At 42.6% G+C, this 20,921-nt stretch overlaps 1 protein-coding gene across 11 annotated transcripts in view; it reads left to right on the top strand.

The window, feature by feature from the left end:
- The first annotated feature begins 1,280 nt into the window (after positions 1-1,280).
- LOC117950093 (transducin-like enhancer protein 3-B) overlaps positions 1,281-20,921 on the top strand; it is a 29,959-nt gene continuing 10,318 nt past the window's right edge. Inside the window, exons 1-10 of one of the 11 annotated variants that reach the window (XM_034880846.1) lie at positions 1,281-1,737; positions 2,275-2,485; positions 3,084-3,184; positions 3,425-3,488; positions 5,795-5,839; positions 12,143-12,205; positions 12,992-13,066; positions 16,978-17,013; positions 19,371-19,575; positions 19,843-19,901. In XM_034880846.1, coding sequence (XP_034736737.1) covers positions 2,462-2,485; positions 3,084-3,184; positions 3,425-3,488; positions 5,795-5,839; positions 12,143-12,205; positions 12,992-13,066; positions 16,978-17,013; positions 19,371-19,575; positions 19,843-19,901 — 672 coding nt within the window. In that variant the 5' untranslated portion in view covers positions 1,281-1,737; positions 2,275-2,461. Of the gene's footprint in view, positions 1,738-1,979; positions 2,000-2,274; positions 2,486-3,083; positions 3,185-3,424; positions 3,489-5,794; positions 5,840-12,142; positions 12,206-12,991; positions 13,097-16,974; positions 17,014-19,370; positions 19,576-19,842; positions 19,902-20,921 lie in introns of those variants that run through there. The other 10 variants (XM_034880837.1, XM_034880828.1, XM_034880811.1 and 7 more) reach the window with 10 other exon arrangements.

Below are 20,921 nucleotides of genomic sequence, written 5' to 3'. Positions count from 1 at the left end.
CCTATGGTAAATGTCATATAGGCTAGCCAAACGTGGTCTACATGTTTCAGGGAATTTTTAGAAATGTAAATGTGAGTGGACTGAATGGACACCCAGATAAACAAACCAATACAATTTCAGAAATAAAATGAGGGCAAAAACAGATGAGTGAAACGAGCCAATCTCTGAGTGAGGTAAAAGCTTTGTTTTGCAGCAAATGTTTTCATGGAGGAGGGGTTGAAGAGGGGGAGAATCAAACTGATATTTAGCCCCTACTGGCTTTTTTCTCTCCTGCTTTTGTTTTATGCAAGGCTCTTTTTACCACATGGTAGTGACAGATTGTTTGAGCTGAAAGGAAAAGCCATTCGAAGCTAATTAAGCAGCCATTCCAGGCACTATTCGCAGGCGGGAGGGAGAGTAGCACAGGCATTTGTCAGCGCCGTACCCAACGTGGGTTTGATTGACAACACTGGCTTCTAACTGACAGATTTTCCACGCCTTAGCCAATCGTGAGTCGCGCAGGAAGACAGCTGCGACTCCATTGGATAAAAAGCAGTGAAGAGGAAGGAAGCATACCCACGTGGGGCCGGGCACACTGAGCAGCACTTGATAGGCTGATATCCTCACGCGCAGACGTGTTGTAGCCTACCTAGTGCTGCTGATAGGAAAGCTTGTAGATGCTTGAGGTCTCGTTAGAAATAGGTCGATCAATTCAAGTCACTCTAAGGACACTCTGCTGTAGATTAAGCAGTATTCACATCCTCTGCGCACTTCAGGTCTTGAATGAATTTCTATGAGCTCCTATTTTTCTTGGCATAGCAACTAACCGGACATTTCTTTTTCTTGGCTTCTCTGCTTTTCCTTAAATTAAGAGCAGAAAGTGCGATCTTCCTGTTTCACATTGTTCAGGGTCACTCTAGCTTCACTTGTAATTGTTCACATATTATAAATCACATATTTACAGCATAGGCTTTCTGTTTTTAAATGATCCATTCTGGTTACTGGGGTTACGTTCCTTTTTAGACCAGCATAGTTTTTAATGATACAACTCGCAGGCACTCCTAATGTAACAAACACCGTTTGAAATGCACAGATATATGCATTATTGCCATTTGTTTTGAACAAGTTGTTGAACGCCCCGAATGTCACTTCATATCCAAAATGGCGAACATGTGAGGTCACACATCGCAACCCAATCAGAACACCGGTGCGCTGAACACCCCACGTGGGGATACCGCGCTGTGATTGGTCGCCGTTGCTAAACTCCATCGGAGAGCCCCATTGGTTAGAGCAGGGCCCTCTCTCGGCAGTCGGATCCTCGTGTCAGTGCTCAGTCTGTGTGTGGTACAGCGCGCGGCGAAGGAACTGGTGGTATATTTCACAACGGCAGTCATTTTCAAAAGAATAACTCGTTTACTTGCCAATTAGTAATATTTGGACTTACTGGAAGATTCGTGTACTACTACTGGATGTAATATTCTTTGAAGTTGTATGCGCCCAACAACTCGTCCCTACGAGGGGTTTCCAACGTCCGACCGGACGGAGAGAAGCACTCCGCCTCGGTATCGCCAGGTTTTAAAGGACTATCAAGAGCCAAAGAGGAAGAAGTGGATGAAAAATAGAAACGACGACTGACATTTTCCGCCCTTATCACTCCGTTGTGACGGAAACAAGTGAAGGATATTAAGCTTTGTGGGTCTGGATACAATTTTTCTTACCTGTGCAGAAGAGAGAGGGGAGGAATCAGCCCAGACAAAGGTAAAAAGGGCGACATGAAGAGAGCCGCTAACAAGACGGGTGGTGGTGGTGTGGCTTATGGCAGCCGACTTTGAAAGCAGCAGCAGCGCCTTAGTTTTCAGATTTTTCCCGGTACACCAAAACAAACCTTGCGTGTGTTCTTGTTCTCTTTGTGGAAAACAACTCATTAGATTTGAGAAACAAAGCATCACGTCGTTGAGGCTGTGATCAAAGTATCAACTTTGGGATTTATTTGATACCTCGGATCAAACACATTTTGCTGGTAGGCTACTCTTGTCTTCTCCCCGCCGTGTAATGCAAATCGATGCGACAAATTCATTTTTTGACCGAAAATGGGAAATATAGAAGAAGGGGGGGAAAAAAATGTAAATGCATCAATGACGATAAAAAACAACTTTTTTTTCATTTTGTCAGGGAGTAGATCATAAACCAGTCCTGTTAAGTTTATAAAGCTTTAATTCCTGTCGATTTACACTAGGGTCGCTTATGCGAAGGTGATTCGGGTCCTGAGCAGCGCCTCGTTTTCTGTTTGTATAGGTACAAAGGAGAGGTGATCCATCCAGTGGTCGGGGTCTGAGTGTGCGCCTTGCAGCCGAGAACAGGGCTTTGTCCGCAGCAATCCTGCGTATACACGGGAGGGGGTGGCGGTGATTTACCGCACCTTCACCGGGATTACGGAAGGAGAGAGAAAACACACCGAATTCCCCTGTGTAAAGAACCCGACATGTATCCACAAGGCCGGCATCCGGTAAGTAGCTGCCTTTGTCACTATTTGTAGATTGATGCAAATGCACCGCCCTTCAAAGTAGCCTAATTAGCTCGTCAAAGTGGAGCTGCTGATCCACACCTTACTATTTATGGTCTGGCTGCAGCGGTGCTGCTGAGGCGCTTCAATCTGGCAGGAGAAAATAAATAAATTGGAATATCTTGTTTATTGGCGAGAAGATCAGAGCTTTTGGTTGAACTCAGGAAAGTAGATCACCACCTCCTGCTGTAATCTGACTTTATTTCTCAGTGCAGTTTGCTCTGGTCTAATTTGTACACTAATAAAAGAGGAATTTAGCTTTTTTGCAGCAGACACTAAAAACCCACAACTTTTATTAAATGTTTATTTTTTAATTTTAATCCCGCCCTCATCATCCTTTGCCTACAATGTAAATGACTTTGAGGATGGATGAAGCTGTTTGCTCCGCCACTCAGGACTCAAGGGAAATGTGAAGACAAACCATCAAAAGGAGAAAAAAAAAAACACATTTCACCGTTGTGGTTAGAGAGAGATGAGACTATTATCTGGACTGTGATGGTGGTATTTACACCTGTGGTATCTCCAACCTTGCACATTCCAGGCACCTCACCAGCCAGGGCAGCCTGGCTTCAAGTTCACAGTGGCAGAGTCCTGCGACAGGATCAAAGACGAATTTCAGTTCCTGCAGGCCCAGTACCACAGGTAATGACTAGCCTACTGATTACTGCAGTGACTTCCTGGAAAGAACACAAACAGGAAGCTGCTTCTGTCTTGTTCCATTTTAGAAGCCACATGCAAGTTCAAACTGATGTTACACTGATAGATTTTTACCCGTTAAGGGCGTAATATACCCAAATCGATAACATGCTTTAATGCAGGTATGTAAGAGATATCGAACTTGCCGTAAAAGCATCATTTTATTTTTCTCTTCTCTTCCCAAAGTCTCAAAGTGGAGTACGATAAACTGGCCAATGAAAAGACAGAGATGCAGCGTCACTACGTCATGGTAAGAGCAGCCATTGTTAAAGCTGTGACTCTGATTTAATGCCGTATCCTCCTTTTAGCCTCAGGTGAAAAGTCCCAGGTGGTGCAGCCCTGGTGTTTTGCAAAGGCCATTCTAGCATTTGTCCCTGCTTTGCTGTCGTTGACTCAGGCCTGTGTTTTCTGTTTTCATTGGATAAGAAGGTGCAGAGTGGGGGTGTAGAGGGGTTGGTTGAAACTCTAGCAGGGGTCAAATGTCCAACTATTGATTGTGGGTTGTGACGACCCCCCTCTATGGCTCTGGGGTCTTCTTTATGACCCTCCCTAACACACCCAACATGACCCACCGGGGGTTAATGACTGGCCTGCTGGCTTTGTGCGTGAATCAGAGGGATTCCTGTATTCTTTTTTTAACTTCTTAACTCACCCAAGGTAAACCATTAAGTTATTCAGACACTTTTTACACACCCAGGGGTGTCTTGGACACGGGGAGAACAACCATAAAGATAATAGACTACTTGTTGGGGCCAGGTGTTGTTGTCGTCTGTATCACAATATAAATGAGAATATTTTCCCACAATTGATATTACAATATGGGAAAAATGCAACATTTTACATTAGATTTAAGAAAAAAGAAGTTAATTTTTATGAACTACACATGTTTGTATTATAGACAAAACTCGTGTAACACAAGCATGCTTTGAATTAAGGATGTTAAAACTTTAGAGCGTAACTTTTTGATATTTATGAACATCCGATGCATTCAAGCCATTGCTAAATGAGTTGCTTCAAAGCTAATTAAGACTATCAGCTCCACACTGTCCTAGTCAATCGGCCGTCCTGTACACACAGCTCACAACCTCACAGGTGAATGTGGTGACACAGGCTTAATCATACGCTCTCCACGGACAGCTGCAGATTTGTCGGTCCCACAGAAAGGTGCAAGCGGTTTCTAGGAAAGTGGCTGAATGTTACCACGACAATGCACACAACCTCCTGGCTGCTGACGGGTAAAAGTCGGCAGCGCTCCGCTGACACCAAACTTGTGTGCGAGCCTCCTGGAAGGGTGAACTGGGTCTCAGTTGCATGCTTGTTGGTTGGTTAACGGTTAATGAGGGCCGGCTATCAGTCAAAACAAAATCTAAACTAGCATCCCTGCTTGAATCACATGTTTGGACAACAAACTTTTAGTAAGATGACAATATGCTGTCATATCATTGTCATATTTAGAAATGTCAAACATTTGCTGCTTCCAGCTTCTCAAATGTGGGAAGTTGCTGCTTCTCCTTCATGACAGTAAACTGAATATTTTGGGGGTTTGGACTCTTGGTTGAACAAAACAGGACATATGAAGCGTCATCTCTGGTTTTGGGAAATTGTGATGGGCATCTTTTTTCTATCTATTTTTGACATTCAACCAAATTAATAATCGTTTCAACGAGAAAAAGGTCAGCGGGTGAATCGGTGATTAACGTCACAGCTTCCGCGTTGTTGCGTTTTAGTTTGTTGTTGTGCGTACTTTGGGTGACTGCACACAGCCCTTTTACTGTTTTCTGGAAGCCTCACTTGGATTTTTTAAAAGTTCTATCAAAGAACTGTGAAGGGGTTAAACTGTTCCATGAATGCAAATATAACATATTACATTCAGTTCAGAGATCCCTAATGAGCAAATGGAGTTAAAAAATGAAATAATAAATATCTCTAAATAGACAACCCAACTGAAAAGACCTTTCTAATACAGTAAAATCTGCATTTTGTCTATGTGATGATAGTTGAGACGTAGACCTCACTCTTAGTTTGTGTACGTGCATGCTTATCTTGTTTATACATGAAAGGAATGACTTGAGCCAAACACAGCAGTATGTTTGTTAACTATAGTTTTCCCTGTGAGGAACCAGAAGGTGGTGGGGAGTAGCTGTAATAAATGGAAGCTGTTTGCTGTGTTTGAGAAACAAGCCCGACTACTAGGCTTTATCTGTTGGGTGGCTCACAAGCTTTTGGCAATCATCAGCAGATAATCTTGTTTTAAATGAGAGTATTGGCGTTCTCCTGTGTTTTTGAATCCACATAATGTTTTCAGCTCAAAGACTGGCAGTGCCCAGTAGAAGTAAATGAGTACAGTAGCCAATTATCTGTCAGCTGTGGTTGGACAAAGACCATTAAGAGATATAGATATAAGGAAGGATAAATATCTGGGATCATGTCTTGCCTCAAACTAACTATTTGATTGTATATACAAATAAGAAATGCATCATTGAAAAGTCTTTGACAAAGTTTTTAGGATAACCTCATCATGTATTAATGTTCGCTATTTTCTCTTCTATTTTTCAGTACTATGAGATGTCCTATGGCCTCAACATTGAGATGCACAAACAGGTATGAAGACATATCAGGGATGGTCTGTGTACAGCCAAAACACTGTTGTTTTTTTCCCCTCGAGTGATTTGAGGACTATAAACACACATACCTGACCTTACTTTCTACCCTCATCCTTAAATGGCTGTTGGAAGCACACACTAACTGGCTTCCTGTAGTGAAAATGCTGACAGGCTAAACAACATGAAGGGCACGCTGCTGATGGGGATGGTTTGATAAGATTAAAGTGAAGTGTTTGGCAGAATGTCTGAGAGGATGTGGGTCGCCCTTGTGTGTGTGTGTGTGTGTGTGTGTGTGTGTGTGTGTTTGTGTGGGTGGGGGGGGTGGGGGGGTGGGTATGCACATATGCCTGCACTACTGTGTCTGCCTCCCCAGTGCCAGCCCGGCTAAAAGCTCATTAGTTCGGCTGCCACCCAACACTGAGCATCATGCTGCAGTGGAAAGACTTCTGCAGATGAATAGGGCAAAAATATCTGTCGTTTCCGCGACACCACCCAAGGAGCCATTTCAGTAGTCTGGAGGCATTAAGGAAAGGGGCAACAGATAGGTTAAAATCATCTGAGCTTTAGAAATAGTGACCCGGTTTCATATCAGGCTTCTCTTTTGATCATGCCCAGAGTTTTGAAGGCACGTTGGTTTAGTGGTTGTGGAAACCATCCCGTGCACCGCCAAGCACCCTGCTGAAGTGGCCCAGAGCAAGACACAAAAGGCTTAGTAGTTGTCAGCTGTGCTCTCATATTCCTCTGTATAAACAGATTAATTGAGGAAATTAGACAGAAATATAGTTTTGAAAAAGTCAATAATTCACCCAAGGATTTGCTGCTGTTCTATTTTTTTTATATTATTACATCCACCAAAGATGTTTTGTTTTCTGTTGTTGTTGTTGATTGGTTAGTTTGTCTGTCGAGAGGATTACATTATAAAAAAAAAAAGACTGCTTCAATTTTTAATGAAACTTGGTAGAAGGATGAAGCATGGGCCAAGAAAGAACCTTTTAAGTTTTGTAATGGATAAGAATCACTGGGCGCATACAAAAATAATTTTTTACTTTCATTAATGCTGCAAGAAAATAAATTCCAGACTGGGAATGTCCACACTGCTTTCACATTGTGAGATAGAGCGTGTCTTGGTGGAGGTCTGCACTCTCCCAGCGTCCTTCTCGTTTTAAATTGGAATAGCAAAATTGTGATGAGCATCCCCTGTTTTTGTGACATTTTATGGACTAAACTTATAAAACAAAATTACTCTATTAACGCAAATAGTTGTTAGTTGCAGCCCACGGTTTGCATTAAATCACAAACATACGATACAGTATCGCATAATAGCATGTATTGTGTCTTTTCTACCCGTAAGATGTCTGGAGGTGGGGATTTCAGCATTTCATATCAAGTGATTAGGCTTGTCCACAGGATAAGGAGTGTGCATGCTGGTCAACTTTTGGTGCAGTTAGATAAGACATCTGTTACAGCAGTCAGCAGAGTCCTAAGTGCTTTCTAAAAGTCAGATTACACCTGTAAACAGCACTGCAAAACAACTGTTTATATAAAGATCTGACCTGAGGCCTTTTAGTCAGCCATGTGAAACCTACATTTTCTTTTCTATTAACAGACATTAGCATAATCTTTTATTCATTTGACTTGAAAAGAGGAAAAAAAAAAAGATTACTGTGATCTCAAGATGCCACTCTTTTATCTTTCTAGACTTCTAGGCATTTACATTGTCTCTGATTCTGTCTTGCCTTCTGTTTCCCTCACTCACCTTTGCCTCTTAAATTCTCCTTTTCCACCTCCCTTTTCATGCTCTTATCTGTTTTTCATTGCTTCCCTCTCCTCTGTCTGTACCGAGGTGATGTGAATGATGTTGAGTGTATGAATTAGCTGTGTGATATGAGGATGGGGGTCTGTCAGAGTGAGAGACAGAGAGAGGTGGGGCGGAGGCTTCATGGCCCCCTCACATCCAGAAGGTAAATGGCATTAGTGGGAGGGTAGCCCAGTTGGAGCGTGCGTGCGTGCGTGCGTGTCCTGTTCTTGAGCGTTTTCTGTCAAGCACTTATCGCCAACAATGAGGTTGGGGTGTGGGGTTGGAGCTGGTTGTTGTGGGTGGATGCTGGTGGCAGTGGACAAAACAAAGGGGGATGGAGACAGGACTGAGAAGCTTGGGGGTAAATGGGTTAATCGACTGGTCCTCTCCTGTACATCTCCTTTGTTTATCAATAAGCCCAATGGAGTCGACGGAGCATTCTGAATAATGCATGATTCCTGCCACCCCCCTTCCTCACTCTCCATTCTCCCGTCCCTGGTGAACGAGTGTTTGTGATGACATCAGCGAGAGGTAAACAGACAGCCCTTAGCTGTCCCTGTTATTGGTAGGAAGGGAGGGAGGCTGGCTTATTGGATGAACGTAGGCAAATTCCTTGGCTTGTTTTGAAGATTTATTGCAGTGTGAAAAAAAGACGTGATAGACTCACTTTGTGTTTTTACCGCTATTGAGCTAGAAAAGCAGGGGAATGGGTACAAACCACACACATGCACATAGAAATAATAAGTACTCATATCCATTACATAGTAACAGTAGTTGTGTCTTTGCACACACACAAACACACTGTAATTGAAGTTCCAACAGACACAGCTTCTCCTACGCTGCTACTGAGCTGAATGGTTGCTAGCAAAGGGATCTGTACGGTTGCCGGGGGGTAATTTGTGTTGACTGTGTCTCTTATGATGGCAAAGAGTGCAGGGTGGAGGTAATCACCCTCGCTTGCTGTCAATAAGTGATTTTAATTAGCGCAGCTCATTAGGCTGCCTCAGCAACATGCCCTGCTGACTTTCTGGTGTGGGTGTGGTGGGGGCTTCTTTGTTTTTTTACTACCTCTGTTCTCTGTTGTGGTCCATGTTTATCTCTTTTATACGCTTGCCTACATGTTGATTTCAGTTCTCTCTTTGGTAAATTGAAAACAAAGCAAACATAAATAGACAAATTAACCATCAACGGATCCTATCCCTTACCATTATATTTGGCTGCTTACTTTTGCTGCACCTTAGGCAGCCATTTTGTGTATCTGTTATATGTTTCCATTTCCTCACTTGTTGAGTGAATAAGGGAAACCAAGAAAGTGCTTTATCAAGGAGAGTCTTGTCCACTTCCTAGATGGAGGGTGAAGGGAGAAGCAGAGAAAAGGAGCTTGTGCAAATGAATAATTTATATAGGATTCCTGGAATTGTTTGCCAAGGTGATGATGGCTGACCTATCTCTAAGCCAAAACAAACTGACTACGAGAACACACACACACACACACACACACACACTCAAGGGAGCCGTTGTGTGTGTGTGTGTGTGTGTGTGTGTGTGTGTGTGTGTACAGCTGACAATGGTTTTGTGTGTTAGTGTGATGTGGTGAAATGTAAGAAAAGAAGTGTGTCTGTACACATCAACTTCATTATTCAAAATAAAATCTAAAAAAATAAAAAATATTGTTTATATAATGATTTGAAATCAGATGTAATCTGTTGGAAAACAGCTTATTTCCATATGCTCCCCTGCAGGAATGGATGTCACTTCAGTTTTGTGTGTATGAGCTTAAAATAGAATGACATGCACATGCAAAATATTCTTCATGAATTTGTAATGAACAAGATACCTCTAAGTGCCTCTTTCTTCCTCTGTTCTGGCTGAGAAGATAATTCCCCCCCCACCACCACCACCACCACCATCATCATATGCCACTTGGTTTCCTCGCCAATTGAATCCTCGTCAGAGACTTTGCTCTCCACTTGGGGGCTAATGCCTGGAGCGACAAACAGCCAAATGGCTTTCAATGCTCCATTGACAGAGGGACGCAATGGAGAGAGCGCCTCTCCATGCTCTGGTGCTACTAGACAACCCTGAGTACCTGCAATTGTGGAGCTGCAGTGAAAAGCTTCTGCCAGCTCAACGGCTTCTGTTTTCAGTGGTATTTAGCGACAAAAAACCATTTCCTGTGCCTGTCTCTGCCACTTAAAGCACTGTGGAAAATAGTACCTCCAAAGTAAAGCGGGAGTAATTTAAGAGTGCGGCGTGTCATTGGATGTGATGTGTTATAAGTCTTTTTCAATGCCAAATGACTGTGAAAAAGTCATGTTACCAAGCCATTTGCCCTCCCTAACATGTGTGAAGTTAGTCAGAATGTTTTTTTTTTTTTTTATATATATATATATAAAGGAAGGACAAGATGTAGCTGATAAAGGCAGCGATGCCAGCTTTTCAGTTGACGACTTTTATAGTCAATGCGGGAGTCATGCTTGTCCTCACATTCTTTTAAATTGTAGCTGAGATATGACAGGTACAATGTACGGAGTCTATAATTTGGCCACAAAAAGAAAAATTTATGTAAAGGAAGTCTGTTCCATTGTTTTATTTCCTGGCTCCAGAGTAATATTTTGACTCGGGGGTACATTTCAGAGGAAGCTATGGGTTTGGGAACATTTAACCTTAAAAACCCGTGACCGCAGCTCAACATGATCTCAGCTCTCAAAGCACCTGGCGCTTCTGCTGGCCTTTCATAATAAACTGCTGGGAGAAACGTGTGTGTTTTTAGCACAGCCAACTAAACACTTCAACACAAAAACCAGAGTGCACCTGAATTCCATGATTGTTTGCTCTGGAGTGGTGATTTGCTATGAACAAATGGATGCCTTTCTTTGTGAATCGGTTTGTGGTGAGGGTTTGTAATGTTTTTGTTCTAATAGTCAAGTGTATGAGCATACCACTGTTTCCTACAAGCCCCATGTTGCTCCCCTTGCAGCCATTTCCAGAGAAGTGGTGTGATACTGAAACACTCTAATCCTACTGCGTGTCATTGTATCCAACCCCCGCTAATGATGATGGTTTATGAGTCTCCATAGAGCTCCCTTCCTCTCTTTCTATGTCAGCTTCCCCCTTCCCCCAACACCCCCAGTGGGGCCACCTCCCCACTCCCAGTTATCCCTCATTAATTTCCCGTGCCGATCAGATCGACAGGCCGAAAATTCAATTTAATGACCTGCCTCTTTGCTGCGCCTAATATGATTTTACAGGCTGTTCTGGTCAGGGCCCCAGCCCAATTTACATAACGATCAGCCTTGCCAGATAGCGTTGCCCCAGCAACAGAAGAGGGGGGAGATGAGAGAGAGAGAGAGAGGAAGAAGGAGGGGGGAGGGCACAGAGGAGAGTAGTGGAGATTAGCAGGGAGGAGTGTGAAGTAGTGTTGCAAGAAGGAAGGAGGGGGCAGGCTGGATGGAGAGAGAAAGCACGGTGCGTCTAAGGTCAGACAGAGGGTTGTGAGATAATTCCTGACAGGCCAGCAAAGGTCTGTCCCCCTGCTCTTCTCTCCTTCTTTTCCTGTCTCCCCTCCTCCAAAATGAAAAAAGTGACCCAGAGAGCTGTGCAAAAGGCCACCGGCACCTCCTTTTCCACTTTCTTTCTTCTCCCATCTCCTCCCTCCCCCTTTCACAGTCAAACAAGGTTAAAGGAGAAAATGAGTGGAATGCAGCAGTGTATAAAACGGCGGGAAGGACCTCCACCCCCACACACCTGCTGGGCCTCCACCCCTAATCTCTCAGAATCAATTAGTTCACCTCCCCCGGTTCAGTCAAACTACATTACTTTAGTGTCAAATCAGAGCGTTTCACTTCACCATTTATCAGCCCCACACACTCTCCACCCTTTTTCCCTTTATTCTCGTTTCTACTTTTGTGTTCCTCTCCTTCTCATCCTTTCTCCTTTCTCTGTGCAAAGTACAGATTTAAAAAAAGGAAATGGGTTTGGCAAAATGTCTTGGGACATTCAAGTGCGGTAGGTGGGCAGTGTAGTGTATCCATTTGTCCAAATGCAGCTCTGTAAAGTGCTCTATGCTCGCCGAGCCCTGCAGTATCATCTTACGCTCCCAGCTAATATTCTGTGGTCGATACCAAAGATGCCTCTGATAGATGTACCAGAGAGTTAACCTGTCTGCTTCAGCCTGCCCCGCCCTCCTCTCTATGGGCTGTAATTATGAAGTATGGACCTCATTATGGTCTCCCCAGCCAGATGGTATTAGCATATTTCAGCCTCGTAATGAAATAAGGCCTGAGTCTAATGGAGGCAGAAGAGTACATTTGTTCTAAGGCGGGCCCAATTTAGTTAAGAAATACAGGTTCTATCCAGATGGATGCTGCAAACATTTGTATGCGTGTGCACAAATCCACACCCTTTTTTTGTTTTATAGGTAGTTTAACTGCTTGATTATAGTGTTGCCTGTAGCATGCAGTATACTTATCATTCTAACCTTTTGTTTCTCTTCTCCTACAGACAGAGATCGCCAAACGACTCAATGCAATTCTTGCTCAAATCATGCCGTTCTTGTCACAAGAGGTGAGTGCTCACTCCTGCTCGCAGCATTTTAAGAGTGAGAATAATTTTGTTCAACATGCACAGTAGCTGTACAGGAAATAGTGAGGGTGGCTGCTGTGCAGAGACTCTGTCAATAGGATGGGTGGGCAAAACAATGCATTTTATATTGTACAAGACGCCCATTCATTGCATAATAGGAACACAGATTTTTATGCAATTATGTTAACCATGAAACGGTCATCGAATTGACCATTTTAGCAGCACAAAGCCACTCAAATAATTTACTTGTTTGTATTTAATTTATGATTTGAAATGCATTATTTAATCACTTGCCATCCCAAATTGCTGCTCTACACTGTGAGTCTTAACATGCAAGCAACTTAAAACAAGCCTGTAAATGCCTTTTTTCAAGTGAGACATTAAAATTGGCTGCCCCAATCTCCTGACAAAAGATTTCAGTTGAACTGGTTTTCTCAATTTCTCACAGTAAGGCATGGCACAGTTATCTTAACTGTCACTGTAAAAAATGAGTCCAGCTGCTGAAAACTCCCACATGGCTGGAATTTATGCCTCAGGGAAACACAAACACTGTTGCGTCAACTTTGCACTTTATTGGTTGATATATTCTTGATTACATTTTTATCTATCATATTGTACCAACTATGAGTCTTTTATGGGACTATATTTCCCCCTCAGCCAAAAAGCCTGTTCCTAGACTTGTGTAGGTAAACCATCATGTCTGGATATGTGTGTTTGGATGGAATTCTTCTCCAGAAGGAATCTAATCTTTGGGTTTGTGTCCTGCAGCATCAACAGCAAGTGGCTCAGGCTGTTGAACGGGCAAAGCAGGTGACGATGACTGAGCTGAATGCGATCATCGGGGTACGTGGACTTCCCAATCTGCCTCTCACTGTGTGTATATCCCCTTTTCTTCCTTCATTTGACCTGAAGCCAGGGGCAAAACTGCACGCATAAAGGAGGCCGGCTCTACAGTACAGACGTATGGACTATTTAAGCGTGCTACATTACGCTTGCAGAATTATTTCACCTTTTATGCACCTCAGCTGAAGTTTTGTGTGTCAAGGATAACCTGGGAAAGGGTAATAGATTCAGAAGGAACATGTGGGTGAAAAGAGGATAAGAGTAGCTCATTGTATTAAGCGGTACCCATTTTCTTCCTCTTGTCTGTGGCATTTGAACATTCCGACTGAATACAATCTAGCATGTCTATGTCCTCTTCACGTGTGCAGACTTGCCCCTGTCTCCAGAGGTTCATTATGTTTTTAATTTGAATTTGTAATGTTTGCAATGGTGCCATCAATGGTCTTCACTGCTGTAAATTCCCTGATTGTTGGTTAACTGTGACGTGTCAGCACGCTGGGTGCAGTTCCTAACCGCAGCTGTCCTCAGGCTGAGTCAAAGAACATCTGATATAGAGCCCAGGCTGTGTTTAGATCACGGTGTTTCTCAGATTTCACTTTGGCTGCACTTTAAATTTTTGATAAAAGGTTCCAGCCAGCAGCAGGAGGAATTAGAGCGAGGTTGGGACAAGCATTGTGATTGTAACAAAGATTACAACAGTGTGGATGTAACAGGGCACTAACATTTGTAAGATGTAGTGGATGAAAGATTTAGGCTGCATTCAAACAACGTTGGCAGAATAGGAAGAAGTGGAAAAACTGCTGTTATTCGAACTTAGGAGCCTTCACACACTGCTAGCCTTGTAGTCACACCTTATAAATTACCTAAATGAGCTTCTTTTGTTGTTGCTAGGCCAGTAACTAATAATTTTCATTGATAAATGGTAATTCTTCTGTCGATTAGTGAATAATGTATTCTATAAAATGTCAGTAAATAAAATGCCCATCACTCTCTCCTAAAAATCTGGGTTCTGTCTTTAAATTGCTTATTTTGTCTGACCAACAGTCCAGTAGATCGATTTACAATCAAATAAGACTCATTTATTACATTTCATCTATTAAATTCCTGTCGAAGTGAAACCAGACACTAGTAAATGGTATATAACTCCTTTTTAAGGAGCCATATTGATTCTGTTAGTCTTGATATTGGATTTTATTTATGTGTAACATCCAGTGATGATGGTTTTGCCAGGACAGTTGGCTTTTAACTTTTTTAACCCTTTTATTTTTGCCCCAATTATATTAAAAGTATATTTTCTTAGGTTTTATTCAACTGAGAGCATCTGCAGTGATCTGTTCTTTAAAAGAAACACAGAGCGCACTTAAAAAAAGCAGTCATTGACCTTTTGATTGCAGCCACAACCCTAAACACAAACAAAATCCACTCTGGCCAAATGTACTTTTCAGTGATTTAGTCTTCCATCTGCTTTTATTTAAAAACCTTCGGCCGAGCTGCTTTTTAATAGCCAGCTTGGGCGCAGATGGATAACTGACCCTTTTGATTAGCCCTCTGTAGTTAGAGGCTAGTCAGCGCTTAGCTAATCCGACTAGTGGGAGGTCAAGTCTAATGAGAGGCAGATATCGAAATTCGATTAAGGTAAATGAGCCGAGAGCACAACCCCCAGTTTTCAAGGTAATTACTTCCTGTTTCCTTTTCTATTCTTTTTTTCTCTCAACCAGCTCAGTGACACAGGATTGACCCTGCCTTCTTTAAGGGTGGGCAGAGACACACAGACACACACACAGGAAAACAGACTTTAATTATAGGGGCGAATACATGGCAGGTGATCAATCTCCCCACAGTGTGAATTGGGCGGTGCTGCTGTGGTGTCATTAAAGTCTCTGTGATATTCAGAGAGTTTCAGACTCTGGCAGCTTTCGCCAGCCGCTAGATCATACAGGTGAGAACAGGTTGAGTCCAGAAACACACAATAGATGTTTGCCTGTGTGATTCTATACATACATTAGTTTAAAGTCCCCCAAACAACCAAGAGTCTCCCAACCCAACTCTCTTTCCAGCTGGAGGTGACTGAGGGACCCAATTTATGGTCACTTGATATACACATAAAGGTTTTCTAGGACAAAATGTTGCTATTTTACATCCAGAGACAACTAATCGCCTACTGGTTTGATTACTGATATAATCTTCTAAATCATCTGTAAAGCAAAAAGGCTGAAAGAATTTCCAGATCCTGCTGCTTGAAAGGTAGACATTGTGCTTTTCTCGTTGACAAGTTAAATATCTTTGCCTTGGTTGAATAAAGCGAGCAATATGAAGACGTCACAATGGGCAAGAGAAATGGGAAAGAGATGGCTATTAATCACAAACTAATTGCACATTTTTTTAATCTGTTCTACAGATAGTAGTTTTTAATGCTCTTATCGACATGGGAGCGGACAAATGTGCTTGCTTTATGCAAACGTTTATTATTATTCCAACAATCCAAAACCATGACAAATACTGTCTAGAATATTCTCCAGAATAACCTTACAGAGCTAATGGGAACCGTACAAACCGAGCATTAGATGGCTCCATCTCGGTTAGCTCACTCACCGGGGCAACCTGGTTTCCGCGGGAGAGCCATGCTCGTCAGCGGTAAAGTTAACCATCTCGACCGGAACGCAGCTGTCATCAGCGGGGTACCTCTCCATGGGTAGCCGTGAAAAAAGATGCGTAATGAGCAGGATACAGTAGAGCTAGCAGGTCATTACTGCGAACTGGAACCCCAACAGTGTGATGCAGGATGGTCCGAAGTAGGGCTGGGCAATAGAGAGAAAATCAAATATCACCATATTCCTTTACTGTAAACTGACTTTAAAACCAGGTAAAGACATATTATTATATATCCAATCCAAAATCTTATACGATATCTAGTCTCAAATTGCGATATTGATACATCAATGTATTGCCCAGCCCTAGCCCAAAGCCCAAATCACAGAAAGGGAATGTGTTTTATCAAGTTAATTTTGACAGCCCAAGTTAAAACATTGTTTCTATCATTCTAAACAAAACCATATCATACTAAACAAAGACATAAGTTACCTACAACTCGAGCAGGCTGAACTGTGTTCAGGACTGGAAAACTAAGTCATAAATGCAAACTAGTCTTGTCTCTCCATCATTACGTTTTGCATTTTTTTTGTTTGATTTGACAAGTGTCCGAGGTGCTGTCTCATTTCCATGATTTCAACACAGGGTGAGGTTGTACTTCAGTTACAGTTGGTGTCCTGTTTACCACCAACCCTTATTCAAACGCACACCACTCAATGTAAATTATACTGCCTGCTTTTGTTTTTGCTAACAGTGATCTCTGTGAAAAATGTGCATGTATTATTAAAAGCCTACACACTCAAACCTCATGGAAATATGACATTTTGTAATAAAGCAATAGTCCAAAACATGGTTTGACTTTTTTTATGTGGCTGTCATAACATTTTTAATTCATGTTATTACAAAATAAGATTTAGCCTGAAATCACCAACTTCCTTACTAGAGGCACTAGTTAACGAACAAAGTTTACTATAACTATAGTTTTTAGTTAAACAATTAGTTCAATAATTGATTAGTCGATGAACAAAAAAAATCTACTTTTATAATTGAGTCTTTAAGTCATCTACTTGGACCACAACTGGCCAAAAATCCCTACTTCCAGCCTTTAAAATGTGGATATTTGATGGTTTTCTTTGCTTTCTTTGGTTAGTAAACTGATTATTTTGGACTGTTGATTGGACAAAACTAGCAATTTCAAGACCTCAACTTACATTCTGGAAAATCTTTACTTTATAGACCAGTTTCTGTTGACCTCTTCAGTTTTCTTGCTTGTATCTTTTCTGGCTCAATCTCTCCTCTTCCTCTCTCCTGTGACTCAGCAGCAGCAGCCGCCTCATAGTGTCTACCCAGCCTTCATGGTCAGTGTTCAGGTTACCAAACAGAGAAACAGTTTGTTTTTATCAAGTGTTTTGAAGTGCTTGCAGGCAATCTAACATGTCTTTGTGAAGGGGAGCCGATGCCATTTTGGAGACAAAGCATGACTTGGGTGTGTTGGGATATTTTTTGCATCCTGTACTTTTGTCTACCTGTCACAGATTTGATGGCACTCCATTTCTAACCTTAAAAAAAACATTCCATGTCTCCTAATCCTTGTTCTAATACTAAACTCACTCAGGTGTGTTTTTACCGTAGGATGTAGTCTAATCTTTGTCGTGACAACTGAAGAAAATATGATGAACCAAAGAAGCAGTTGTAAAGCACAGAATTAGTAGGTAATGTGGCTATCATTGCCAGACTTATTAAGCCAGTCTGCCAGCTGGTTTGTGCTGGTGCTGTTGACGCTTGTTCCACCTGACAGTCTGTTCTGTAGGGAGCCAGCTTCGCCTAGTTAACTTTAATTGCCTGTTTCCTGTGGAAGTTGCCTGAGCTGCGGCAGCATTTACACATAATGAAAAAAGATAAGTGTGAAAGGAAGCCAGCTCTTTATCCATGAATATTGAATTGGAAGCAATTTATTTTCTGAATTTTTTTTTTCCCCCGTTTCTCTCTCTCTCTCTCTCTCACACACCACTCCCCTCCCTCGTCTCCCCTCGCTCCTCTCCTCAGCCATAGCTCGTTAATGAAGCTTCTTGATAATGATCCCTGCACGCTTTTCCTCATTAGGCACACTCAATAGGGACGTCCCTGCCTCAATCCCTCGCTCGCTCTCTCTTTCATTCTCTTATTTTCTTATTCTGCCTCTCCCTCCTTTCCTTGTTCTGGCTGCCCCTTTCTCTCTTTTTGACTCGCTTTTCCCTTTTCACAACAAATAGGCTGCTCGGCACACCAGTACAATATCGATTAACAATGCTGGTCCTCAGTTGCTTCTATCCATCGTATGATTTCAGGTCCAGCTCGACATAATGAGCTGACTGAATAATGGCCAGCTGCTAAATAGACCTTTTAAATGTGGTAAACCACTACATATACCCTCGACTAGTTTCTCCATTTTATGAAATAAATGTATGGATGAGGCTATTGAAGTTCTATCCAGCAAGCAGAACAGCAATCATGTTTTTTTTTTTCTTCTTTTGAGAGGCAGTTGATGGATGTGCTAAGTGTTATTTAACCTTGTTTTAAAGCACTTGCGTCCCTCTTGCCTGAGTGGCTATTTAACTCCTGTCTATCTACTCACTCCTCTTTGGCTGCCTCTCTCACACAGGCATCCATGGCCTCTTGGGAAGTGTGTGTGTGTGTGTGTGTGTGTGTGCGCGTTCTCCACTGTGTCTGTTCTTAATAGGATTATGCCGTAGGAGTGGGCATGCTTGCTTGGTTTTCCAGAGTGGTGAAAGGTTTTGAGGTTTTCCAAGTGTAGAACTATTGATTTTTAACCATCCCAACTATGATTGAACCACGGTGGTTTGGGGGAGAGAAAAAACACTTGATATCATCTCTGACAACCAGAGGTGAAATGTTGTTCAGTAGTACATAGTTGTCACATCAAGGTCTCGTACCATAAATAAGAAACGATAACCAATTTTTAAAAAAGTGTAACAGTGTTGTAATAAGTGAAGAGCATGCTGTCCAAAGAGTATCATGTCTGTAGTATAAACCTGGAGGCGCTCATTCATGGGCAAACCTTTCCTCAGTGCCGATTCAACCAGAAGATTAATCAACAGCCATTTTGATTTGTCAAACATAAACATCCAATATTCTCTGGTTGCAGCTTCTCAGATGTGATGATTTGCTGCCTTTCTTGTTTTGTATCTTTGTAAATGTAATACAGTTGTGTTTTAAACTGTTGGTCAAAGAAAACCAATTGTGTGAAGACATCAAGAGAGTAGTAGAAATACATGACCAATGTTACAGCCCTAATCTGCATGGCTTAACACACTGATTATTATGTTATTAATGGGATAAATCAGCTATAATGTTGTTTAAGTATATACATATTGTGGCCTCATGATGTAAAACAGCATTGGGCTAATACTGCACAGCTAAAGATAAAGTAATAATTCATGTATTCTGGTTTAAGTTACCTAACACTTTCAGCCAGATGATAACCACAGTGTACATCTACAGTTAGGAACAAAATCCGTTTTTCCTCTAACATCCAATGTGCTGGATCAGCATGTTGGCAGTCACTGCCTGTCTGCTATTATGCATAAACGGTTTGGCCTCGCACTAAATGATGTCAAAGCCAGCTCTAATGCATGAGTAGAGTGCTGCCATTCATGGATTCCCTTCCCAGCCGACCCACTTGTCCTCTGTCTTGTTTCTCTTCGTTTGTTTACAGCAGCAGCAGCTTCAGGCTCAGCACCTCTCTCACGCGGCCCACGGGCCCCCAGTCCAGCTGCCCCCACACCCCTCAGGCCTGCAGCCGCCCGGCCTCCCCCCTGTGACGGGCGCTGGCTCCGGCCTGCTGGCTCTAGGTGCTCTGGGCAGCCAGGCCCACCTGCCTGTAAAGGATGAGAAGAACCACCACGACCTGGAGCACAGAGGTGAGGAGCATAGCCTAACACACACATACACATTCACACTTGCACTCTCTATCTCTGCCTGCAAGATGTCTGATACTGGAGTACTTGAAATATTTCTGCAGGTTCTATTCTATCTTTTTGCCCTAATTTGCACCTAATTAATAAGTGTTACCAAAGAGCTGCAGACGTTAGAATGATCTTTTAGCTTAAAAATAATTGTATTAGCTGATTGGAGTGCTGAGTCGCGGTGACACCCATACTAATTTGTGTTTGCTTGTCTCTCTCCTGGCCCCTCATCTTTTCACTCGCCTCCGGCCAATCCCCTGAAAGAACGTGAGTCGAGCACGGTACGTTGACTCTCCATCTTCTGTGTGTCACTGTGTTTGGTGATTAGGTATGCTTTACGTAGCGCTCTCTGCGGGTCACAGAAATAAAAAAATGACGTCTGGCCAAATAAGCCTGTGTCATTTTATCCAGGTGAAAAATGACTCCAATCACTGGGCAAGGATTAGTAGTTAGCTACCTCCTTTTAATTTCTGCACAATTATAAGCAACTTTGACCCTCCTCCTTCTTTCCTCGCAACTAAACAGGATTCACTGTTGCATGTGTACGATACTACACTCTTTTTATCTACCATCCTCTTTTTTTCCTTTGCATACACTTTTCTGATTTCTTCTTCTTCTCTTATTCTTTTACAACTTTCCACGTCTTCTTCTCTACCCCTCTGTCTCTTCCTATCTCTCTCCCTCTCATGTTAAAGTCCTTGTTTATTGGACTGGCTTAAAGCTCCGTTAGCTGGAGCGTAACGCTCTGTTGGATCTGCTCGGCCAGATTGAGTTCCAATTGACTGGCCATCCTGAATGGGACCACTCATGTCTGAAGGGAACCCAGACTCTTCCCCCATCTCGGATGGTGACGAGTGGCTGCCAATACTGCCTTACCTGATCTCCTCATTCCCCTCCCCCCTCTCCCCTCTCCTTTCCACTGCACGGACGCAGAGTCTGCCTGTCCTGTTGTCTCAGGTCATCTGATACCAGAGTTGGAGGCAACTGCAGGGTTATTGAGTCTAAGCAATCCCGTAAAGGTCACAGGCTCAGATACCTGGACAGGCGTAATGCTGTAGGAGATCTTTGTCTGTCAGACAGCTTCTTCACACCAAGCCAGGTGTCTCTCGTGGCTTTCTTTTCCACAACAGTAGCTAAATATTTCCATATTCTGACATGAGAAGGAGGGATGTGGAACTCCCGGAAAGTGTGTGTGTGTGTGTGTGTCATTAACTGCCCAACCACAGTGGGCGCTTTTTTCCCGTCACACTCCACTCTCCTCGGCTGAGGATTTTTTTTTTTTTTTTTTGTCCTTTCACTCA

Source organism: Etheostoma cragini, chromosome 1 (genome assembly GCF_013103735.1).
Source record: "Etheostoma cragini isolate CJK2018 chromosome 1, CSU_Ecrag_1.0, whole genome shotgun sequence".
Taxonomy (NCBI): domain Eukaryota; kingdom Metazoa; phylum Chordata; class Actinopteri; order Perciformes; family Percidae; genus Etheostoma; species Etheostoma cragini.
This window is presented reverse-complemented; position numbering and strand designations above follow the sequence as displayed.